This window comes from Protopterus annectens, chromosome 6.part1 (genome assembly GCF_019279795.1).
Source record: "Protopterus annectens isolate FY-2018-M chromosome 6.part1, PAN1.0, whole genome shotgun sequence".
Taxonomy (NCBI): Eukaryota; Metazoa; Chordata; order Ceratodontiformes; family Protopteridae; genus Protopterus; species Protopterus annectens.
Window position 1 is genome coordinate 330,673,124 of NC_056738.1, and position 26,514 is coordinate 330,699,637.

At 41.8% G+C, this 26,514-nt stretch overlaps 1 protein-coding gene across 1 annotated transcript in view; it reads left to right on the forward strand.

The window, feature by feature from the left end:
* The window catches only part of E4F1 (E4F transcription factor 1), a 483,878-nt gene that overhangs the window by 39,749 nt on the left and 417,615 nt on the right, over positions 1-26,514 (forward strand). The window contains exon 2 of the mRNA XM_044075747.1: positions 22,961-23,103. Coding sequence (XP_043931682.1) covers positions 22,961-23,103 — 143 coding nt within the window. The remainder of the gene's footprint in view (positions 1-22,960; positions 23,104-26,514) is intronic.

Below are 26,514 nucleotides of genomic sequence, written 5' to 3' on the forward strand. Positions count from 1 at the left end.
TGAAAGACAACAGCTACCAGAGAAAGCTGGAAGCACTGTCCCTTTATTTGGTGTCCTATAGACTCCTTGGGGAGATCTGTGCCTCATTTATCGGACCACAAGGGATCCAGTAGTCCAAGACTCTTGTATACCCCCACAAATCAAACAGTCCCACTAAGACTAGAATTAGAGAACTAAACTTGCTTCAGCAAACTTCAGCAAATAAGCAAAACATATCGCAAGTAAGAAGTGACCTCTCACCAAGATGAAGCTGGAACATGAATTTTACAGAGGAAAGGGAACTATACTGGATTTGCAAGTTTCTCTCTGATAGGAAGCCTGGTATAAATAACATGGTTTCTTTAAGACCGGTTCTTAGATCTAGGGATTTGCATAGATACTTTATAATGGTTGTGGATTGGTTAATGTGCATTTTAAATTTCTGAGTAAAAGCCTGAATATTTAAGTCTGGAGAAGAACTGTGAGTTTGAAAGCGCTTACTGTGTTTTTTTGCTGCAAGTAAAAGTGAAGTTGTTTTAAGCCGTGGTTGTGGAACTTTTCGTTTTGTATTGTTTGCTAAATAAGCAAAACATGATGAAGAGACAGATTTGTTGTGCAAACAATGAAACAGTTTCAAAACTGAATTGAAAAAAGATGCCTTAAAATGAATTATACAATGATGGGTCATTGTTATTCAAAACCGAGCATGTTAATTGGACAGCCCAACCAGCGTGCCTGTTGTAAATCGAGCATATACTAATATAATAGGAGAAAGTCTGCTTGCTAAAGTAACATTGAACACCCAGACCTCTGTATAATTCAAAACCAGAAGTCAGGTGTAACTGAAACTATACAATTCTTTAATGTTGCATAATCCAGGGGCTATTTGTACCACCTACTGTTTGTATTATGTAAGTAAATATGCCAGTTTCAAAATCCAGGGGCTAATTGTACCACCTACTGTTTGTATTATGTATGTAAATATGCCAGTTTCAAATTCTCTTCATCATTTGATCACTGATGCAGTAGCCTTGCAGTACGGGCTATATCCTGCACAGGATATAACATCCAACCATCTTCCAGAATTTAAGGTCACCTTCCATGTGCCCAAAGACTGACAGCTTGTGCAGAGCTGAAGAAAATTAATGGTTTGAGCGCCAAGCCCTTTAGAGCTTTCCTACTGCTGAAGAGTGCTCCTTTTGCAGGCTTTTGGAGATTGATGATCAGCTAGCCTTTCTCTGCTGTTGGACTGATAAGCTCCCTTCAGGGGGAAAAAATTATTTTTGACAGAAACTTGACTTTTTTATTTTAAGCTACGGAATAGAGTTTTATTGGACTGTCAAGTGACTTTCACTTTTGAAATGATACTTTTTTTACTTTTGTGTATATGTGTGTGTGTGTGTGTGTAGATATATATATATATATATGTGTGTATGTATGTGTGTGTGTGTGTGTATATATATATATATATATATATATATATATATATATATATATATATATATATATATATATATATAAATATATGCATATATATGCATGTATGTATATGTGTGTATGATACAGATATAAAGTTGTTAAACTGTAATTTATTTTTCTTTTCTGCTTAAGACTCTTGTTAAAGTACTTTTGGTGGCTGGGATAAGTCTATGTTGTGGTTTTCACAATGTTTTTTTGGTGTAAAAATACATTTTTGTTAATTACCTCTTTTTTACTGGCTGTGCTGTCAGTCTTACCCAGGCTTCATGCTTCATTTTTGGCTTTATCACAGAACAACTTACCAGTTCCTCAGTCCTTCCTTTCTCCATCCACAAAAATAAGAACATTTCCCAATGGCTGTTGCCCCTTCAATAGGCTACAAATTTGTCTGTGCTACAAATGGGTGACTTTGCTGTCGCTATTTCTTGTTTCTCAGACAATTTATGTTATGCCTGGACTCCTGCTGTAGTCCTTATAGCCACCATGGACTCTGTTATACATATCCTCTGTGGCTGTTAGAGTACCTTTGGTAACAAAGGAGAACCACTCTTGTCAGTGTCTGAGGAAGGAGCAGGGAATGCCTGTCTGCCTAGCCAGAGCAGGATACCCTTCTCCATGGGTGAGGTACTTAAAGGAAAACAACAGGATATTAAAGCAGATTCCCCAACCTGCTGACTCTTCCAGTCCCTGTTCTTTGATAAAGCTTAAAAAAATCACCCTTGCAGCTTTAAAAAATAACCCACTCAACTGTTTTCCCTGTTCTGCTTCCTAGCTTTCTATACTGTTTTTGTTTCACTTTGCAAACCAACTTGAAAAACCTGTAGCTGGCTCTGAAATTATGATGTCACATCTGCCATCTGCTCTTGCTCTAGCTATCGGAATGTTTCCTCCCCCAAAGTGACGTAATCCCTGCCTGATTTGCATGCTGTATAGAAGAGCCAGTGTTCCTCCCACATTGTGATGTCAGACCTGCCTTACCCAGCCCACTCAACCTAATAAAATCCATGTGGTGTGTGGAACTCCTTTTCATTGTATGTGTATCCTGTCAACTGCATTTGTTTGAGGGACGACTAAAAAGTTTGGATTGCCTGCATTTTCGTCTGCATTTTTTGTTTCATTGGTAAGATAAGTCTTCCTAGTGAATTCAAAATGTAATTCTACACACAGCTCCTGTTTGAATGCACTTCGTCCTATTTTGTGCTGCCTGATATAGTTTATGACTTTCTTCTGAACAGGAATACTCTCTTCCTCCCTATGAGGATTCTGCTGCTGAAGAATCTATCCCTTCAGCCTCTCCTCCTGAGGATTATTCTTTTGGGGAAACCCTGTATACCATGAGGGAGCACTTCCACTGGGAGAGCCAAGACTACTCAGAATCTAAGAAAAGGCTCAGAGACTTTCCTTTACTACCTCAGCACAGGCCTCTTGCTACCCCCCCTGTTTTAGACATTGTAGATGATGTATTTTCAGAGTCCGGTCTGTCTCCTGACTCTTTACCCCCTGCACCTGTTAAGCCAGACAGATACTACAGGGTTCCAGATTCACATAAATTTCTTTATAAAAACCCTGCTGCTGACCCAGAAACTATTTCTCAGGGTCCCAAAGGGGTCATGGCTTCCACTGCAACAAACCCTATCCCCTCTGATAGGGATTCAAGGGCACTGGACAGATGGGGGAACAAGGTTTACACTTCTCCTACCGTGGCTGAGAGGGCTTTAAATTGTCAATTTCATATGCTTAAATATCAGCAATACTTAATGTCACTGCTTAAACAGAAAATATTAACAAATTCTGAATGTGCAGAAAACAAGGAAATGCAGGATTTATTGCATGCAACTGAACAAGTGGGAAGGCATACTTTGCAATGTGGTTTTGATTCTCTGGAGGCCTCTTGCAGGACCGCTGTCACGGGTTCTGTCATTAGGAGGCACGCTTGGTTAAAGGAACAGAATCTGCCTGATCATGTTAAAACAAAATTATTAGATGCTCCATTACAGCATGATACTTTGGTGTTAAAGCAGAGGAGGTGTTGAAGAAAATGGAGGACAAAGCAAAGTCCATGCAGACAGTTAAGGATTTCTTACAGGTGCAGCCACCCAGATTTAGCAGGAACTGGCCCACAAAGAATTGGTCCTTTCTGGTGTCAGACAGGCCACAAAGAGGCAGATACAGATGCCCCAGAGGCAGATCCCAGCCCCAAGGCTCATACAGATCTAAACAATGGGGTACTTCTACCTCCAAAAGCGCGAAGACAAATCACAGCTATACAGGAAACAGTCCCAATGACTTTCCTCTGCCAGCACCAAGCACTTAACGTTTGGCAACCCCTTAGGGGAAAACTAGCACTTTTTTCACAAAATTGGCACATGATCACCCAGGACAAATGGGTCTTGAATATAGTGTCTCAGGGCTACAGGTTGCACTTTCACACCCTGCCAAGGGCAAAAGGTATGCCAGACCTGCCATACAATCAATGGGCAGAAGCACAAAAGCAAGTTTCATCCCTCATGGACATGAGGGCCATTCAGCAGTACCACAGCAAGAGCAGGGACAAGGATTTTACTCAAGACTTTTCTTGATACCCAGAAAGGACAAAGCCTGGAGACTAATACTGGACCTGTCTATTCTAAACACATTTCTGGACGTTCCAAAATTCAAAATGTTGACTCTGCAGCAGCTTCTGCCCATGCTGGGCAAGAAGGCTTGGCTTGTAACTTTGGACCTAAAAGAGGCATACCTGCATGTCCCAATCAGACAATCTTGCAGAAGATACCTCAGATTCATAGCTGGCTCAATGCACTACCAATTCTCTGCACTGCCCTTTGGCTTATCTACTGCACCCAGTGTCTTCACAAAATGCCTGGCACCAGTAATTGCATTTTGCAGACAAAGAGGAATTCAAATATATCCTTACTTGGACAACTGCCTTATTCAAGCAGAGAACAAGGACATTCTACTAAAACTTCTGGCGTTTGTAAAAAGATTACCAATTTGCCTAGGGTACACAGTAAACGAAAATAAATCAAAACTAGTACCCTCTCAAGAGATAATATTCCTGGGTGCAAGCTTAAATACAACTGCCCAGATGGCTTATCTCACGCTAGACAAAGGCAACTGACTTCTTACTTCAAAATGTTGGCAACAAAGACCCAGTTATCTGCAAGAAAAATTCTGCAGTCTTTGGGCTTCATGGCATCCTGCATCCTGCTAATTCCATATGCCAGACTGCATATGAGGAAACTACAGTGGTATCTAAAAAGTGTTTGGACTCAACATTGCCACAGCCTGGAAACATTAATTACCCTCATTCCCTGCCTGCAACTGGAGTTTTGATGGTGGGCCCAGGCCTGTCACCACAACAAGGGACAGCTATTCACTTTACCCACAGCCAGGCAGACACTAACAACGGATGCATCAGATTACGCCTGGGCGCCCACATGGCAGAAAAATGTATTCAGGGCACATGGCCCGCAAGCCAGATGCATCTTCATATCAATCAAAAAGAGATGCTAGCTGTTCAAAATGCCCTGACAGCTTTCAAGGATCTACTTCATCCAGGACAACTACTGATAAAGACAGACAATACTACAGTCATGTGGTACATAAACAAGCAGGGAGGCACACATTCCTACCCCCTCTGCAGACAAGCCATGACTTTGTGGGACACAGCATTGACTTATCAAGTTCACCTGCAAGCACAATTCCTGCCAGGAAAGATAAATACTCTGGCAGACAAACTAAGCAGAAACCTCATGGATCCCCACAAGTGGAAACTGGATCCACAAGTCTTCAGCGTGATAACAAGGAAATGGGGATGCCCAGACATAGATCTGTTTGCCTCCCTTCACAACCGCCAACTACAGAGATTCTGCACAAACACTTATCACAAGCAAGCATGGAAAGCGGATGCCTTATCCTTCAGCTGGAAAAACCTAACAGTATATGCCTTTCCTCCACTGCCTCTCCTCCCCAAGGTACTCCTAAAGGTCAGACAAGAGAAGCCAAAAATGATACTGGCCACGCCAGCACTGGTACCCAATCCTAAAGAATTTGTCTCAAGGTCCAGCCTGGACATTGCCTCAAATTCCTCTCTTACTGACCCAACAAAACAATCGGATCCTGCACAGCCAACTCAGGACCTTAAATCTGGCAGCATGGCAGATAATGTAGCCATTCAGAACACTCCTCTCTCCAAAGCTGTGATGGATGTTATTTTGGAGGCCAGGAGGCCCAGTACCAGAAAATCTTATTCAGAAAAATGGAAGAGATTCTGTGCTTGGAACCAGGCACAAGGAATTGACAGGTTTGTTGCAAACATTCCTCAGATTTTACAATACTTAACTGAGATGCTGGACAGAGGCCTATCCTTTTCATCAATTAAGATCCATGCCTCTGCCATTTCAGCCCATTACAATACAGAACCACCTATCTGTTCTCATTCTTTAATAAGGCAGTACTTCAGAGGGGCCAAAAACATAAGACATCCAAGGAGAGCACCAATACCTGCATGGGACCTCAATTATGTCTTGGAAAAACTCATACTGCCTCCTTTTGAGCCAGCCTCAACAGCTGATATAAAATTCTTATCCTGGAAAACAGCTCTGCTCCTAGCAATAACCTCTGCAAGATGAGTCTCGGAGTTACAGGCACTCATGGCTGTGGAACCTTTTATCATTTTCCATCCAGACAGGGTTTCTCTGAGGACAAACCCAACATTTATGCCTAAGGTGGTGTCCAGTGTGGCCCTTAACCAAATCATTCACTTGCCTACCTTTTATCCAAACCCACAGAACAAGGGTGAGAGACTTCTGCATTCTTTGGACATACACAGACAGCTACGCTTCTACTTGGACAGAACTAAAGCTTTCAGAAAGACTGAGCAACTTTTAGTGGCATATGCTGCAGGATCACAAGGAAAGGCTATCTCAAAACAGACTATTTCAAAATGGATAGGCCATTGCATTAGTTTCTGCTATTCACAACATGGCAAATCAGTGCTCAAGGACATTAGGCTACATTCAACCAGAGCAGCAGCCTTCCTCAGAGGAGTACCAACCAAAGACATCTTAGAGGCTGGAACTTTGAGTTCGGTGCACACCTTTACAAAGCACTACCACTTACCTCTCTACTCTAAATCCAGAGCAGGCTTTGCCACTGCAGTTCTGCAGGGCCTCATAGCCTCTCCTAATCCTATTTAGCCCTAGCCACCCATCCTCAGCTTTGGGATTCAACCCAAGAGTAATGACTGCAACAGTGAAACACGATCAACATAGTACAGTTGTGTACCTACCATAAATGTAGATGTTCGAGTGTATTCACTGTTGCAGTCCAGGTTACCCTCCCACCATCCCCTTTCTTTGCTGGATCTTATCTGTACTTCTCTATTCTATACAACCTATGTGGTGTATTTGCTTGTAGATGAAGGAAATGGTTACCTTAGTGCATGCATGTTTATTGGCATAATTTTTAGCCTACCCTTTTGGAGGCACCTGACATCTGGGCCAAGAAAAACTGAAGAAAATGGCGTCGGCTGCATCTTTTATACCCTGGCACACTGACGTCAGGGAAGAGGTGACAGCAACCAACGCCAGACCAAGACTTTGGAATTCAGGCCGACAGCAAGTAGCCTGCCAGCAGGATAACCCAAGAGTAATGACTGCAACAGTTAATACACTCGAACATCTACATTTATGGTAGGTACACAACTGTACTTTCTGCTGAGTCAGCGTAGCAGGAGTATTCATTATGAATGGAGAATACTATATAATTTCATCAGCGGCACCCATTTGTTTCCACTTATATGTATTATTAGCATTGATATTTTGCAATAACACTGGTCTTGTACGAACTGACTGTTCGCTCAGGTTTGCTAGATTGTCTTACTGTAACACATCAGTAGCTTTAGTGGTGTTAATTGTACCATGCCTGATTTTTCAGTTATGGACATTGGAATTGCTTTATCAGCATAGGCAGTATGATTAGTGATGTGTGTGAATCAAAGCAAGGGGCAAGTGTGTGTGTGTGTGTGTGTGTGTGTGTGTGTGTGTGTGTGTGTGTGTGTGTGTGTGTGTGTGTGTGTGTGAATGCAAGCAAGGGGCAAGTGTGTGTGTATGTAAATACAAGCAAGGGGCAAGTGTATGTGTGTGTGTGTGTGTGAATGCAAACAAGAGGCAAGTGTGTGTGTGTGTGTGTGTGTGTGTGTGTGTGTGTGTGTGTGTGTGTGTGTGTGTGTGTGTGTGAATGCAAGCAAGGGGCAAGTGTGTGTGTGTGAGAATGCAAGCAAGGGGCAAGTGTGTGTGTGTGTGTGTGTGAATGCAAGCAAGGGGCAAGTGTGTGTGTGTGAGAATGCAAGCAAGGGGCAAGTGTGTGTGTGTGTGTGTGTGAATGCTTACTAAGCTGGGTGTGAGAATGCAAGCAAGTGTGTGTGTGTGTGTGTGTGTGTGTGTGTGTGTGAATGCTTACTAAGCTGGACATTAATCCCTACGTCACTCGATGGGTTGCCAACTGGCTTACTGACAGAACCCATGCTGTAAAAGTAGCCCACTCCAAATCCAGCTTCTGACAAGTCAGAGTACCTCAAGGGTCAGTCCTGGGACTGCTCTTGTTTGGCATCTACTTCTCTGAAGTACAGGCCAACACTAAGGGATTCTGGCTAACAAAGTTCACAGATTACTGCAAACTGGGAGCCATTATTGAATCCCCAAATTTTCTGGATACTCTAGAAAAGGGCCTTACAGTAACAGATGCTTGGTGCCAGAGCCATGGGCTCAAGCTCAGTGCCAAGAAATGTATAGTTATCCCTTTGGGAAAAAACATGTACCCATTCTGGGACATGCTACACTTAAAGAAATCCCAATCCCTCAGAGCTACACACTCCAGGGATGTAAACCCTTGTCATCACAATAAACAAATGCTGGAGGGATAGGTTCCTGACTCAGAGACTGCCCAGACTCTGGAATAGACTGCCCATACATGTCAAGCAGACCGCCTCTTTGGCCCTTTTCAAACGGAACATTGACGATTGGATGGGAGAAAGAAATTAACCCCAGGGATCACGTCACTTACCCTGCTAGACAGGGGTCCAGGGTAGAAAATAGTGTGGAAGTAATAGCCAGGGAATTGTTATGGCTAGGCTTGTATAAGCCCTAGAGCCGATAGCCTAGTACAAACCTATGAACCTATAGTTAACAGACTGCTATCAGAAGGAAGAAGCCCTTGGGTCATTTTAGCTGTTGCCAGACAAACTTTGTGTCTGTGTGATAAGGGGCAAGTGTAAAGCATCTGTGTGATAAGGGGCAAGTGTGTGCACATTTGTGTAATAAAGGGCACTCTGCCAGTATCTGCTGAATTTTACAAAACCACTTTATCTCTAAAGCTGTCCCAGCACAATCTGGTAGTTAGATGTAACTTTAAATAAACTATACTGGCATGTTCTTCATATATTGAATTGATCAAGTCCGTTTGTGATTTATGATTTAGTGTTGAATTGTCACTTAATTCCATTAGGTACTGGTGTGCCTTTGCTGGGTAATTTTTTCTTTGTGGTTGTGGAATTGTGTAGTTATAAAGACAGGAAGAATTTGATTGTTCCCAGGTGGTGTGGGCATGGTTGCTTAACCCGCCTCAAAACCGTAACACCTTTAGTTTTGCAGCCATGTTTGGATGGATTTGGATCAGGGTGATTGCAGTTTATAGGTCTCCTTTTGCTGGGATTTATGTAAGACCCTAAAGTGGGAAGGATGAAAGTTTAAAAATAAAACATCTTTCATGAAAGGTCTGAGGTGGAAGACTGTGTATGTGGTTATGCTGATAAGAACTGGAAATTCCTGTGTTAACACTAATGTACAGTAGACAGTTTATTGGACTGTGCTGTAGAAGCTGAATCTGTGGACAGGTTTACTGGGCTGTGTAAAGTAGGGCTCACTAGTGTTGGATTAAAGTACTTTAATAATGTTGTAGGTGGAAAACTGTTCAATGGGTGCATTTCATGTACAATTTGAATGGAGCGGCTTGATGTGTAAGATCTGTGTAGGCATGTGTTTCTGTTTCTGATGTCTGCACAGCCAAAGTACATAATTACTCGTGCATTCCTTGGACGAAGCCTGGGGTCATTCTTGGTGTTGCCAAAACAAACTTGTGGTTAGGTGTGTGAAAGGGTGAGTGTGTGAGCTGAGTGATTGTGGTGTGTGAGTTGAGTGAGGGTGGGTGAGTGAGGGTGGTGTGTGGGTGGGTGAATGTGGGTGAGTGAGTGAGTGTGGGTGAGTGAGTGAGTGTGGGTGAGTGAGTGTGGGTGAGTGAGTGAGTGTGGGTGAGTGAGTGAGTGAGTGTGGGTGAGTGAGTGAGTGTGGGTGAGTGAGTGAGTGTGGGTGAGTGAGTGAGGGTGGTGAGTGAGTGAGGGTGGTGAGTGAGTGAGGGTGGTGAGTGAGTGTGGTGGTGAGTGAGTGTGGTGGGTGAGCGAGTGGGTGAGGGTGGTGAGTGGGTGAGTGGGGTGATTGGGTGTGGGTGAGTGTGGTGGGTGGTGAGTGAGTGGGTGTGGGTGAGTGTGGGTGGGTGAGTGAGCGGTTGAGTGTGGGTGAGCGGTTGAGTGTGGGTGAGTGAGTTGGTGAGTGTGGTGGGTGGGTGAGTGAGTGGTTGAGTGTGGGTGGGTGAGTTGAATGTGGGTGGGTGAGCTGAATGTGGGTGAATGAGTGAGGGTGGTGAGTGTGGGTGGGTGGGTGAGTGAGTGTCGTGAGGGTGGTGGGTGGGAAGTGAGTGTGGGTGAGTGTGGATGAGTGAGTTGAGTGTGGGTGAGCATGAGTGAAGTGTCTGAGTGAGAGTGAGTGGTGAGTGTGGTGAGTGAGTGGTGAGTGTGGTGAGTGTGGTGGGTGAGTTGAGTGTGGGTGAGTGTGGTGAAGTGAGTGGGTGAGTGTGGTGAGGTGAGTGGGTAAGTGTGGGTGAGTCTCATTTTTGGATGTAATTTCTAAATTTTGTAAACTTTGTTTTTGTATTGTCATATTGCTTTACATTGCCCTACCAATATGTGACAAATTACAGGCAGAAGCACAGTAACAGCTGCAAAAACTAAGAGCATAAATTTGCAATAAGCATGCGTATACATTAATTGCACGTTTTTACATAAGAAGCAGATGTCTGTCACAATTAATCGACAACACTACATCAGATTACAAGAAGTATGCAATACCGTATTTTTTTAAATTATGTCTTAAAAAGCATGTTGGTGCTGTCATGCAAGTCTGTGAAATATTTCATGTTTATAGTGTGTCATTTGTTAGCTATTTAATCAAACGGGAAGGAAAAATAAGTGGGAGTTTGATGCTTTGCAAACGGTGATTATTCCCAGTGCTATGTAGCTTGGTTCTAAATTTGACAGGAGGAGTGCAACAAAAAAAGTGTCCCACTGTAAGGAGGGAAAGGCTGACAAGAAAACAGTACATTACTCTGGTCACCTGCTGTGAGCTGTCAATCACATGCAGACAATGGGTCAAATTACCCTTAGCTCTTTGACAGCTAGGGAAGGTAGGTGTGAAGTGGGAGGAGATGCCTTGAAGAACTAGATTTCAGCCTTCACAAAAGAAAGCAAGTTAGCATTTCTAAGAAACAAAAGCAATAAAATGCACTTTTGAGTTCCATTCTGTAGCATTTGCACTGCTTGTGTTTGAAGTAGTCATTGAAAAGGATAACATTTTAACCAAAAGTAGGGGACTTTAAGACAGCAGTGAATGCCTGTTAAGTCAATGAAGTGACAGCAGCTTAAGGGAAAGCGTGGCAGATCTGATGCAATTTTTTGGAGACAAACAATGCATTCTGGGATACTTAGAGGCAGAGTAAACAGTCTGAATTATTTCAAAATGCCAGCCCCCATGTGGTCAGAGTCAGAAATTGCATATAAAAATATCTAAAAAGCTCTGAATAGTACCAGAGTGCTGTTAAAATGTAGGAAACACCAAACCATGATGAAATAAATATGTGTTTTGAGTCTGAGGGTGCGGTTGTCCTTTAACAGGAGTCAGTCTGCTTCTGTGGAAATCCCTGTTAAAAAGAAGCAGAATGTTAAATATTTATCTTCCCCTGACTGGGTTACTTTTGACAGGAACGATCCATTGGGCTTAGCTCGGGCTTGTTCCTTCTCATTCTGGTTTTATTGGTGAAAGCAAAAAAGATTCTTCATTTTCTGCAGATGCCCAATGTAATAAACATGGAAATGATTTTGAGACAACAACTTCTGATTTCTCTCGTCAGGTGACTGTTTCTATATTTTGAGGAGAGCATTTATTTTTATAATTTCCTAGAATAATTCTCTTTTTTATTGAAAAAATATCCCAAATGAACTTAGTGTCTCAGTGGGAACATATTGTTATTCCAGTATTTTTGAAAACTGTTTCATAAACTCATTCCTGTTCCTTCTGCATTTCTAGCTTTGGAGGATGTTTTTGTTATAGCCAATAACTTGCTGGGCAGCCAAATTTCTGCCCCTAAGAAAGCAGTTAGATTGCATAAAGTTTCTCAACCTTACACATTTTTAGTTTCTAATCCCAGATCTGATCTAGCAGTGATTTCCTTGGCAAAACCTGTTGCTGCTAAATGTTTGGTAAATGCTAATTCCTCCCTCTCTGATAAAGATGGGAAAGAATTTGATAGATTTGGAATAAAAAGTGTATATTTCTGCCCCAGTTATTTTTAGAATTCTTAATTGTGACATATTAAAATTTTTGGCTTGCATCCTTTGAGAGCATGGTTAACATTATAACCTCTTTTCCCCCTCTTCTCAGGAAACATTTTCTATGAATACTCTTGCAGGTTCAGTGTCTGAAGTGTCCAAGCAATGTTTGACGTTTGGTTATGATTTCAGCTGATGCCTCTTTCAGACCATCTAGTGAGACGGTTATGCGAAGGTTTGCCTGGTCATGTGTGCAGCATCTACCTTTGTATGTTAAAGATGAAATGTTTGAGTTCTCCTTTGTATAGATAGGTTGTTTTTGGACCATCTGCTAATGACGTCCAGAAAAATTGTGATGACGGAGGGGAAACTGAGTCAGGAGGTTACTCAGATTTTTCAGCCTTCTTTCTCCAAGTTTGTTAAAGGTTTTATGTCTTCCTCTGTACTCTTTAACAAAAAAGCAAAGCAAGCTGACAGAGAAGCATCTGGGGAGTAGACATTTAAAAAGTACAATGGCAAAGGGTTCCAAAAAAGAAAAGATGAACACCCAGAAACAGAAATATTCCGACAAGTTTGGATGACTATCAGCAAATTGTACCTCTCATCCCCACCCTGGCAAACCTTTAATGTACCTTTCATCTCCAGCCTGGCAAGCCTTTAATGTACTCCTCATCCACACTGTGACAAGCCTTTAATGTATCCCTCATCCCCACCCAAGCAAGCCTTTAATATTCCCCTCATTCACACCCTGGCAAGCCATTAAATCTTCCCAAAAAGCCTGCCTCTCCATTTCTGTCCTTGGCAGCAGATAATCTTAGACATATGGGTTCTGAGAGTGATACATTAGGGGTACGGGTGACAATGGGAATCCCTCCCTATTCAGGGGTTTCCTCCTCATCCACTGGATCAGACTTCTTTTTGTCCTCCTGTCATTCAGCATCTGCTGACTTGGGTTAATAGAAGCTGTCCCTCTTTCTCTGATAGGGAAAAGTTTTTATTCATGAATTATTCTGCTACAAAGAAAGCAGCCTTTTGAAGACTGGTCTTAGATCTTTCCTTTCCAAACCATAGGTTCATAGGTGGGTACTAGCCGTCCACTTAGATTAATTCCCTGTGCCTCTGTCCAGCAGAGCCACTGAAGTGATCCCAGAGGTAAACTTTCTGTTTCCCATCCACTTGTCAAGGTTTCTTTTGAAGAGTGTTAGCGAGGAGCTCTGCCTAATGTAGATTGGGATCTTGTTCCAAAGCATGGGAAGTCTCTGGGACAGGAATCTATCCCTCCAGCATGTCCTATTTATTGTTGTGTTGAGGTTTAGATCCCTAGAGCAAGTGGCTCGAGGGGATAAGGTTTTCTTTAGGTGGAGCATGTCCATCAATTCTGGGTTGGACATGGCCTTGTATGTCAGGCAGAGATCACCTCTGAGTAGGCGGTATGCAACCGAGTACAACTGGAGTTTCTTCAGTCGAGCTGCATAGGGTATCTGTTTGAGGCCATTGATCCTGTTGGTGAGGTACTTCTGTGGTCTTTCCAGCTGTTGCAGGTGTCTTGTAAGGTACGTCCCAAATGGGGCGTTGTACTCTAAGATGGGTCTGATGAGTGATGAGTAGAGGGGCACAATGACCTCTTTTGATCTGGATGCGAACCCTTTTGTAATTAGGTGGGCCACGTAGAAGGATTTTCTAACCACTTTGGCAATGTGATTATCAAAGTTGAGGTTACTATCTACTTGGGTCCCCAGATCCCTTATTACGTCTTCTGTATTTAGGGGACTGTCACCTATGTGGTAGTTTGTGGGTACTTTGTTTTTTCCAAAGGGGATGACTATGTACTTTTTGGCATTTAGCTTGAGGCCATGATTTTGACACCAGGTATCCGTCTCAGTGAGACCCTTTTGGAGGATGTCTGTGTCAGCCGGAGAGTCAGTTATAGCCCCTAGTTTGCAGTCATCTGCGAACTTGGTCAGCCATAGTCCTCCTGTGCTTGCCTGTACCTCTGAGAAGTATATGCCAAACAGGAGGGGTCCTAGGACTGAGCCTAGGGGAACACCACTTGTAACCGGTTTAGAGACTGACCTAGCTCCTGCAACTGTCACCATGTGGGTTCTGTCCATGAGCCAGTTGGTTTATGTTCAGGCTGGTGAACTTGTCTATAATACCAGAATGGGGAACAGTGTCGAAAGCCTTAGCAAGGTCTAGGTAGGCTGTGTGTACCACCTTTCCCTCGTCTCTAGCCTTGGTAACTGTCTCAAAGAAGTCCACCAGGTTTAGGAGGCATGATCTGCCCTTAACAAAGCCAAACTGGGTAGGGTCCAGTGTTTGGAGATTCCCAATGTCTCTATTAATGAGTTCCATGATGATGCGCTCCATAGACTTGCAGACCAAGCTAGTCAGGCTTATAGGGCAATAGTTCCCGGGGTCTGTTGTGGCTCCACTTTTGTGGAGCGGAATAACCGTTGCTGTGCACCACTCTATGGGTATGTAGCCTGTGGAGAGGCTGAGTTTGAACAGTGTGTTTAGGTGAGGGGTTAGTTCATCTTTAAGCTCGTGTAGGAAGCAGCCTGGGACATTGTCCGGTCCCATTGATGCAGAGTTTTTGGCTTTGGAGAGGGCTGTTTTAACCTGAGTGTCTGTGATTTCAGGGACTCTACATTCTTCTGGTATGGTTATGGGCCCTTTTGGGGGTGAGAGGGGGGTGATGTTTGCGCTGAACCTGTCTGCCAGGATGTTGGCGATATCGGTCAGTTCAGTGTATTTTGTTTCATTCTGCACTAACTCCGAGCAGATCTGAGCATTGCCACTTAGATTCTTGACATAGCTAAAGAATGCCTTGTGGTTATCTTTGGAGTCCTTGGCAATTTTTCTTTCAAAGCTCGCCTTGGATGATTTTATGAGGGATCGTAGTTTCTTGCTGATACTGATCAGGGATGTCTTCCCTTCTTGGGATTTTACTCTTTTCTGTACTAGTTTCCTCCTTCTATTGTATAGCTTGTTTATGGCTGGAGTCCACCAGACTGGTTTCCTTTTCTTGGAGGAGTGAGTCTTGGTTTTGCTTGGGATGGCACGATCCATGCATTCTTGTAGCTGCCCGTAGAATGCATTAGTAAAGGATTTTGCCGCTTGGACGGTGTTATCCTTCAGCATGGGGGCTTTGAAACTTTCCACCTCGGTCTTAAGTAACGTGAAGTTTGCTTTTAAAAAGTTTTTCAGGGTGGCTTTCTTGTCCGGGGGTGGTGGCGAAATATAGATATCCAAAGTGATTTGTTTATGGTCAGATCTAACCAGCGAGGGTTGACCTATGGTGTGGAACATCGGTCGCCCATGTTGGTGATGACCAAGTCCAATTATGTTGTCACCTGTGGTGGGAGTGTTGACCAGTTGAACCAGGGCGTTTGAGTGTATAAATTCTAGGAAAAGATGGGCAAGGGAGTTAGTACTTGACTAGTTCTCCCAGTTAATGTTTGGGTTATTGAAATCACCCAATATTAGGGTGTTTGGTAGGACCTTTATGTTTCCCAGTGTTTCCAGAAACGTGGAATGGGGGGTCCTGGGACATGGTGGGTGATCTGTAGCAAGCTACAATTTGAATTGCAGTTTTGCCCATTGTTAGTTGCACGTGGATGATCTCTGAAGCATTGTGCTGTGCCACTAACCTGGAGGTGTGGGTATCCTTGATGAATATGGATACGCCCCCGCCTTTTGTATTTCGGTTTAGGTTCTGTGGCCGAAATGTATGGTATGAGTTGTAGCCTGGTAGTGCTGGGATGCTCTCTGGAGCCTTAAATCAGGTTTCTGTTACTGCACATATATCAATTTTCTCCATACTGAGGAGTGCCTCGAGTGCGTGCATTTTTGAGGTTTAGACTTTTGGCACTGAGTAGCATTACCCTCAGTTTTTTGTTACCTGTGCTATTTACAGCGGTGGGTTTGTCTTTTGAGCCTTGCCTAAAAAAGGCACTATGGGGGTGGCAAGAGCCTTGGCAAGTATTCGAAAGCCTAAGGGTGACAGGTGCAAGCCATCTCTAGCGAAGCAGCATTGCTTATCGAGCATGTCATCCCAGGCGGACAGACACTGGATCCCCTTTGAATGACATCAGAAACTTAGCCAGTTGTTGAAATCGAGATTTTTTTTCTTTATACCGTGGTATCATTCTTGGTGAGGGCAGGATGCTGTTCAGGGTCAGGGTCATACCGGCCTGGGCTACATGATCAGAGAGCTCTTCCATGTCTCTTTTTATGTAGTCCAGGGAGGTACGGCTCAGGTCATTCATACCAGCATGGACAATGACAGAGTAATATTTGTACTTGTTCTGGAGTGACCGGAGTGCTTGTGTTATGTGGCGGATCCTGGCACCCGACAGGCAGCTAACAGTAACCTTCTCCTTTTTCAGCCTAGTGAGTGAGACATCAGTGTGCCTGACTATAGAGTCACCTTAGTATGTTGGGTATGTTATTTTGCCTTAAGGGCTGTGATTGCATGGCACACTGGTTTTGTGAAGTATGTGTTTCATGGTTTGTGTTGGGGGGTGGAGTTTGCTTGGATGTTTGCTTTGGAGGTCTCTGTTGGTTTTGCAGATTTTTATTTAGAGCCTCTGAGTATGTTTTCATGTATTTATGTGTGTTTTTTGCTAGTGCTGGTTTAATGGGTCTGTGTAAGACTGGTGGTGTGATGCAAGTATTTCCCTTCTCCTCTTGACTGTCTGATCCAGTCTTGGGTTGAGAGCGCTTAGCCTCTAGTTTGGCTGTATAACTGCATCTCTCGCATGTATTAGTGTTTGGTGGTAGGAGAAGGGGTTGTCTGTGTACATGAGGCAGTTGTAACATTGCCTCAAAATGCCCAGATTCACCAGTTGGACTGGAGAGTACACCTGAAACTGCCCTTTGGACATGCCTGGATAGGTACAGTGAACTGTTTTACTGGATGACTGTTAAGGTCGAATAGAGAGCCTTGTCCTTCTGTACCGTACAGGAGGGTCTAGTGCTAGGGTTTATAAGTGCTTGCTATAAGTTTTGAGCAAGTGCCGGGCTGAGAAATGAATGGCTTGAGTACCAGTTTGTGAAAGTTCTGTAGTCCAAAACACTTTCTCTTCTCAACCTGCTATATTTAATCCCCCTTTAAATTTTTTAGTAACTGTATATTTAAATGATTCTTATCACATTTCTGTAGCCTCAGATTTCCAGTGTTTTTCTGTGTTTGGATTACACTTTCAGTTCCCTGCATTACCCTTTGCTTTGTGTAATCTGCTGCACCAAGGGCATTCACAGTAAAGCATCAGTAATCTCTCACTTGGGTCAGAGATCTCCTTCATTGCCTGATGTTTCAAGAGAACATTCAAAAGTCTTGTTCAAATTGTTTTCACAGGATTGTTTTTGTGGGTGTCTCGTAGGTATCGCAATTCAAAGAGCTTTTCATGCACAGGAAAAAGTACATCTATACCTAGATCTTTGCCTGAGTTTTTTCACTCAGTCCAATACTTCATCAAGGGAATTTCTCAGGATACTAGGATTCATGGTATCCATAATTCTTATGATTCCTTAACCAGACTCCAAGTGAGACAGATTCAGTGGTATGTAAAATATGTATGGTCCCAACATCAATGTCCCCTGATATTCCAGATTCATGTTACGGGATTTGTAAAAAGGAACTGCTTTGGTGGAGAATCCAGTTTTATTTGAATCTAGGTCTCCCGTTTTCCCTTTCAGCTCCATCACAGTCTGTAACCGCACATGCCTCAGAATTTGCTTGCGAAAAAAACTTCAATTAATTGGCTGGATGATAGGATAGAATACAGTGGAACCTGATATTTTAACAATATTATGAAAATATCTGTATGGAACAGAGAGAAATGACGATGTGGAGGACCAGTAGAAGTGCTATGTAGAGACTAGAAACAAAGCAGCAGTATAAACACAGACGCCCTGTAGTGATTAAGGGAATAAAAGAGCCTTCTGTGGGTACGATGGAGAGAGAGAAAGAAAGAAAGAAAGCTAGAGAAGTGGGTGAATGGCTTGGAAGGTTAGTTGTATAAAGGAGTCAGGGAACCGATGAGTGCTCAAGGTGGGATGCTAGTCTGTGAGGCCTGAACAGAAGAAATAGGTTGGAGGGCATCTGAGATAATAGGTGAGAAGGTTTTAGGAACACTAGGGAAAGACTCTTTTACACTGGTTGATAGAATGTTAACTCCCTGTTGTACATTTCTTGGCATTCTTTAATGGAATACGTTTAGCAAAAAATGACCCCCCCCAAAAAAAGTCGTAAGTATAACTCTGTCCTTGAGTAAATAGTATGAGAGTGTGCATCTTCTTGCATTTATAGAAATAATTTGATTAAATATATTCAGGTGAAGAATGTATATTTAGGGAGCATATGCTACAATATATCAGGTGACATGTAGATAAGGACAGGTTGCAGGAGCCTAACGACATACCACCTGTGATCTGCAAGAGGGCTGCTGGAATAGTAGCTAAACATCTGATAGAGTTCATCAGCATGTTCCATAAGGAAGAGGTATGCCTAAAAGTCTGGGAGTGAGCAGTGCTCATTGCAAAGGTGGAACATGGTGTAAGTCAGGGAACTGCCAAGTACTTGTAAGGAGGAATATTTAGCACAGGTATATAGAGACCTTGGAAAAAGAAACGGGTCAGTGTGCTGAAGAGGATACTGATAAGGGCATTTTGGGTGGTGTGAGGGATGGAGAGAGTGACATATAATGAGATGCTTTAGGAGATTGACATCTGACGAGATATGGGTTAATAATAATGGTATGGGAGACACTAAAGGAGATGTGTAATATGATTAGGCTGGACTGTAAGACAAGGTTGATAGTAGGTGAAGTTATTAACGGAATCCAAGTCATCCTTGACATTAGGAATGATTTGTCACAGAAAGGGTAGTAGACAGGTGGAATGATTTAACAAGAATGAATAGGCAGCTGCCCCTAGGTAGACAAGATAAAACTGTTGAAAGAAGGAGGCTATTTTATGTTATATTAATGAATGACCAGAGCAGAGGAAGTATTTTGTGAAGAAGGCAGCTGCATTCAAGGTGTTCCATTTATTATATGTTTATGATTTTGAAGTGGGTAGGTCCTTCTGAGTGCTGCTTTGTCTCTGTTGAGACTGGGCTGACTGGGTGGAAAGCAGTTGTGCATACATATTCTGCCACTTTTGTTTACTGCTGTCTGTAGTCTGCTTTTGTGATGACCTAGTAGATTGAATACTCAATTACTGAAGCTCTACTAGTTTGTGTTTATGATGTAATGATTTATTTTATGTATTTACATTTTGATAACCAGTATAGCTGTGCTAGACAAAGCCCATTTTTAGAAGGTACACAGAAGATAAATGTGATATCACACATGTAATAGCATCATACATAGTAAATTAAATGTTTGTGTATGAAACATGTTAAATGTAAAACCAAAACAGAAATAACATTGGTTTAATAAGTTTAGGCAGTTAATGTAGACATAATGTTAACATGCGTAAATAACCATATGACAGAAAATACAGATAAATGAACATTTTACATAGTAGTGAGGTAATACAATATGCACAGAGTGAATTTCGATCTGCAGAAAGACGGAAGAAAGTGAATGATTAGTATAGGAATATATGCAGAATGAAAGAGGGATCTTAGATTATTTTGTGGAGCTTATTAGTGCAAAGTCAGTACGTAGTGTAGCTGTTTGCAAAAGGGAAATTTATAAAGTAGGAGCAGAAAAAGGAGGTTAATAGCAAGTGGGGAGTAAAATGATATTGGGGGTGTAAGGGGAGATCAAGTGTTTAACTGGTTTTGGTAGATAATCACAGAAGATAACGTGAATTGAATACCATAACAGTGTAGCAGTAAGATGTTTGCATATTTGTGACACATATAGGGACAGCACACTGTTCATATAATGAACAAAGAAGTCTCCAAGGCTTATGTCACTGCACATTTAGGGCAGAATGGTGGTTTCCTGTAGTAAGATTTAGAAGCAGTTGTGAGGAAGCTTACAATGTCACTGCTTTGACAGTTACAGACAAGCTTTCACATTTTGATCCCCCTTTTCCCCAATATATCCTCCCTTTGCAACTTGCTTTCACATTGGACTCTAAATCTTTTACTTTCTTTGTTATTTGGACTAGTAAATAAACTTTTTAATGCCTCCTTTTCTCTTCCACCTCCTTTAATTATTACATGTGGAGTCTGCATGTCTTCCCCATGGCCAAGTGACGTCTAAAGACATGCAGGTAGGTGCGTGCGTGATTCGGTGTGCCTTTTTTGAAGGTTGGGCGTCAGGCTGACATCTCGGCACTGCAAAAATCCACTGCCAGTCATTAGCGGACCGGAGTTCCGCTGTGGCAACTCCTAACAGGGAAAAGCTGAAAGACCTACTAGCAACTTATTAAACTTCTTAACACCTCCTCCTCTCCTTCCCCTTTCATCACATTCTCCCTTTTATTCATCTTGCTGTTTTATTTATCTGTGTAATACAATACTTTGTATAGCTTCCTGAAATTATGTATGAGGTTTTCAACAGTTTTTTTCTTTCTTTTATTATTTACTTTTCTATTGTATTTTAGTATGATTTCAGTGTGTTTATATGTATTCTGTGCTTGCATTTGATTTATGTAGTAATTGCTTTGTCTACCTGATTTTAACTTGGTAACTTTAATTGCTTTTTTGTTTTCTGCCTTGCCGTCAAAGTTGTGCCAGAAAAGGGTCATAGGTTCGTAGGAGATTACTAAGCTAGTTGTTAAAGAGCTTACAAGCCCAGACAATATAACCCAATTTTACCCAATATTCGGCCCCTAGGGGCAAGAGGATGGCATGGATTTGTGCCTGTGTATTGAGTATATTACAGACTGCCCCTGTCCATAAGGAACATAGGCACTACTCCAGGTGTGAATTTGTGATTCCCCATCCATTGATCCAAATTGCATTTGAAGAGAGTCAGAGAAGGACTGTGCTTAATGCGAACAGGAAGCCTGTTCCAAAGAAGGGGCAATCTGAGACACATATCTCTCTGTCCAGTATGTTTTGTTTGAGTTGTTGACTAAGTTTAGATCCCTAGATTCAGTGACCCTCGTGCTGTTTAACTTGCGGACAGCAGCACCATCAAGGCTGGATTTTGTGAGTGCTTTGTAGGTCAGGCATCAATCACCCCATAATAGTCAGCAGGAGACAGAGCAAAGGATTAGGGAATTTACCCGCGGTGGTGGTGCTGCAGCAGCGTTGTCGCCTCACAGTAAGATGCTGTTCGGTTTGATTCTCAGCTAGAGCGTCTTCTGCGTGGAGACATGCGTGAATGGGCGTACCTTCGTTGAAGGTTGTGCGTCAGGGCTGGTAACTCGGCACGTAAAAAATCAACTACCAATCATTAGCAGACCAGACTTCCGCTGTGACGACCCCTAACTGGGAAAAGCCAAAAGACACAAACAAAGTCTGTCCGCATAGGACATGTTTTTTATACCCTGTATTTTCTTTTGAGGGACCTCTGAGTTTGCTCCAGTTGCTGGAAATGCCTGGTCAAGCACATGCCAAATGGGGCAGTGTACTCGAATACTGGTCTAATGAGGGCTGAGTACAGTGGGACTACAATTTCTTTGGATCTAGATGCCATACCTTTGCTTATAATTTGTGCCACATAAAAGGACTTCCTCAACATAATGGGCACATGGCGGTCAAAGTTCAGGCAACTGTATATCTGTGTACTTGGATCTTTCACCTCTGAGTCTACCCTTAAGGGTGTGCTATTGATGTTGTAATTTGCAGAGGTATTTGACTTCCCAAATGGTACGATAATGCATTTTTTCATATTTGGTTTTAGGCTGTAGTTCTAGCACCAATCTTTTGTCTGATCTAGACCCTCCTGATGTATATCTGAATCATTGGAGGATTCAATGATTGCCATCAGCTTGCAGTTGGCAGCAAACGTTGTCATCCCGAGGCCTTCCTTATTAGCCTTGACTTCAGAGATGAATATTCTGAACAGGAGTGGTGCCGGTACTGAGCCCTGTGCCAGACCACTAGTAACTGGCCTCATGGTGCATCTGGATTCACCCACTTTAACCACATGTATCCTGTCCATCAGCCAATTGGCTATCCATCTGGTGATGTAGGGATTTAAGCCTAGTTTTGTGAGTTTATTTTTAATACCTGAGTGGAGAATTGTGTCAAATGCCTTGGACAGGTCAAGGTAGGCGGTATGTACTGTTTTACCCTTATCCAAGATTTAGTGACTTTCTCAAAGAAATCCACCAGATTCAGTAGGCATGACCTGCCCTTGACAAAACTGAATTGGGTCAGGTCCAGTGTTTGGATGTTCAGTGTGTCATTATTTTTCAGGTCCATGATTATTCTTTCCATGGCCTTACATATAAGACTAGTCAAACTAATGGGTCTGTAATTTCCCACATCAGTAGATGGTCCCCCTTTATGCAGAGAGATGACTGTTGCTGTCCTCCACTCTGTCGAGACAAAGCCAGTTCAGAGGTTGTTTTTAAACAGAGATCCTAATGGGCCCGATAAGTCCTGAATTAAGCTATTTAAGAGGCAACCTGGTATATTGTCAGGTCCCACTAAAGCCATGTTTTTAGTTTTAAGAGAGTGCAGTGGTAATTTGTTCTTTGGTGATAATTGGCAGTGGAGTGCTGGAGGATATTTCTTGGTGAGAACTGGGGTGATGGGGAAGTCACTAGTGCACTTACCCAATTAACAAATGTAAAATAAGTAAATAAATAAGGTTGTTAGTACGTAGTTGAAGCGGTATAGGGTTCTGCAACAGTAATAATATTGCTAATTATGACAATACTGCTTTAGAGGTGATTGAACTCTAATCTTTGCTGTTTTTGTCACTACAGATGAAGATGATGTACACAAATGTGGACGCTGCCATACCGAGTTTAATAGTCTGGAAGCTTTTATCCAGCACAAAATACAAAAGTTCTGCCACCGAAATTTGAACTCTACATCTGCAGTTTCCCTTAGTTTGATCAATGAAGAGGTAAAACTTCAGTCATGCTGATGAGATTAACTTGTTGGTTAGGCATGCATTCCTTCTGGCTGTAAGTTTGGTTCAGTTTGAGTTTTACTGTGTGATCTTCTCACATTTGTTTACAGTATTTTGGCTTCTTTTCATTATGTGTGTTGTTTCTAAATTAAAAATGTTGAGAGTTTGGTTCTGTCTTTCAGATTATCGGGGAAGTTTATTTTGGTTCACTTTTCTGTATATTGTATCTTAATTTCCTGACACCTTGTGATACCAGGCATATCTGGTGCGATTCCTTTTCTTTATGAAGATTATTGCCTTGCCTGCTTTGCTAATGCCTTCCTCTGTTTTCTTCTTGCTTTTTCTCAGGTGAGACTTGGAGGGGGAGACTTTCAGCATTGATGTATATACCTTGTATTAGTTAAGTTATTGATATCTGTTGTAGCATTTCCTGATATCCAGGTAGCTTGAGTTTCTTGTTCTTTTAAGTCCTCTTTGATCTTGATTACCTGCTTTTTACAGGAGTGGAGAATTGAATTTGCGGGAAGTGCAGTGGTTCCTACCTTCGTTGTAGTAATTAATTTGGCACATTTTCTGATCCGTTGGCTACTCACTTCACAGAGAATGAATTGCAGTTTCATTTATATATTGTGAAGTTAGTGGTGCATTCCAGATCATATTTTTGTTTATTTTTTTGTTTGGACTATGTTGACTCATCGTTGCATTTTGCAGGGTGTTTGTGGGAACAGTGCTATGAGCTGAATGTTGTCAGAATAGCTGTCAAAAACTGTTATTTGTTTATTTTCTTCTGGATGATGAAGTACAACTCTTTGTTTTCATTCTTTGTTAGCAGTTTGTTATTCATAAGTCATTTTCATGTGAGGGGAATATTTTCTTAAGCAGAGGATTAGTTTTCAGGATGTATTTTTGATAACCTGGAGTCCTGCCTTTGCTTGCTGGAGGGTTTGTTACCTAGCTTCATCTGGCGTCTCATCACACTTTCCTTTGGATATACAGCTTGGACCTGGTTGTCATTTGGCCTCATTTTACAAGGAAACCATTAAAGACTGTCATTTGTTTACATTAGAACAAAAGTATTAACTTTATGTACATATTATGTCTTATCTGAGCAACACTAGAAAAAAGGAAAAAAAACAGTAATAATAATAATGTTAAACTGTCATCAGCATCACTCCAGGTAAAGGACAAAGTTCACTGGAGCCTGCAGTGAAATTATGTGTTTACTAGTTTATTTACTTTATTTTAATTATGCCATTTTACTTATTGCAAGTGTTTTGAATTTTCTTTGTATATTGTTTGGACATTATTTTGTTTTATCTTTGCTGTTTATATGTAAAGTGCTTAGAAAATGAGAGCTATAAAACTTTGCGCTTTGAACTTTTTCAGTGCTGTCTGAACACACTGGGTGTATATTATTTGACATCTAATAGTATATAGACAGGTATGTGATTACTTCTGATTTTGTAACGTTGTAGTAATGACTTTAGCAGTTAGTTAACTGGGTGTGTGTCACAGAAGAAGGTTTGCTGCTGCACACCACTGTAGCAGCTGTAATATTCAGTGGGTGCACCCACTGGCACTGTGCTGCCTGTGGTGGGACTCTGCTCTGTCTTACGATGTTGTGCACACACTTTTGCTTCCTTATCTAGTATCCTGAGAGTAAAAGGCATTTAGGTACGGGGGAAGGGGGTGGTTTGGTTGAAGCAAAGGTTGTAGGGAGTTGTATTCCCCTGGGGAGGGCATTAGAAGCCTGGATTGCCTTTTTATTTATGTTTTTGTTGACTGTGTAGGTGAGCTGATCTGTGGATCCTTTTCAGTTTTAACGTGGTACTAAGCAGTACATACAAAAAGAAAATAAACATACTGACAGAACATAAACAATGAAGATCAACATGCTGAGAAATGAAAATACACGTTTGTTAATACCATCAATGTCCGAGACAGTTTAAAACATGATGCTGATAATGTAATATGGTTTTCTGTTTGCACTGTTGCAGTTCTAGTTATAATTTCATTTGCATTAAACTTTAAATATTTGTAAGAGAGAGGCATTTGTTGATAGTATCATGTTTTCCCAGAGAATGAAGAGAGCAGTAGAGAATGAATATAGTTAGTGTTGTCAGCTCTTTGAGTTAGTGCTGCAATGTTATGGTGGTCATGCGTGGGATATTGGCTTTTGGCCGTTTTTATCAAAGCACTTGCATGAATTTGTACATCTCAGGTGAGATAATGGTTCAGAACTGAGACTAGTTATTTCATTGTGAATTTCAGTGCTTAGGTGATTCCAATTTGGATGTGTGTTTTTTCCCCCACATACTACTAGTTTAACAAGCCAACGAGGTGGATAATTCCCAATACGGTCCAGACAAGCTGTCGTAGTATAAATAACACTTTTCAAAAACAAAAAATGGTCAAGGGCGTTCGATCCCCAAAGGAACTTCTTCAGAACCATTTTACAAAATAAAACTATCATTTGGATAGCATTTAAAATCATCATGTGACTTACTCACCCAATGTTCCCTTAAAGAAACAGTAACTTTTCACTGAATATATCATAAAATCATTGATTTTTTTCTTTAAAACAGGCAGACTAGATGTATGTTCATTAATATCAGGCAAAGTTGTAGCATTCAGCCTTAGTTGCCATTTAAGTTCACATTCCTCTACCCTATTCTCCCAAAAGCCTCCCTTGTTATCCCTTTTAACTTTTTCCAGAATGCCAAATAAGAATTTTGAGTCATAGCCACAATTGTTTGTATGCTTATGTGAAGCATTGTTCTCATTTTTGTTTTTAATGGCATACAAGTGCTCATATATACATTTATGTAAACTCCTAACAGTTTTCCCAATGTAGAAACCATTACATTTCGAGCAAGTTGCAATGTATACAAGACCAGAACTGCCACAATTTCCTGTGTCCAACCTAATACTCTGTTCCGGATTACCTACAGACACTGTTTTGTTTTGTAAGATGTAACAACAATAATTACATCTTCCGCATTTGTTAGTTCCATTAATCATTTTACTATTCACATTGGTGGGATGTTCAGGGGGAACAGGATGGAATTTGAAAAAAAAAAAGAAGTTACGTCTTACCATAAAGTTCAATCTGTGTTGCTGATCTTCAGCCATTTATCACTGATTGGCTAGCGGTTCCGTCCCCGGAACCGAGTCGACCTTATACCAAGCTCGTGCCAGCCAAAAACTGTCGAGCTAAGCATTTACCAATACCCTTCTCCCTGTTACTCGAGTTTGCACATAGTTAGTAAAGCAGAGGCTGTTTCTGAGCAAAAACCCTAATTCAGGAGTTGGACCTAAAGTATCCCCCAGGAGTCTCTAGGAGGGGGAAGGAGGGTGGGACGTGATGAATGGATGAAGATCAACAACACAGATGGAGCGTTATGG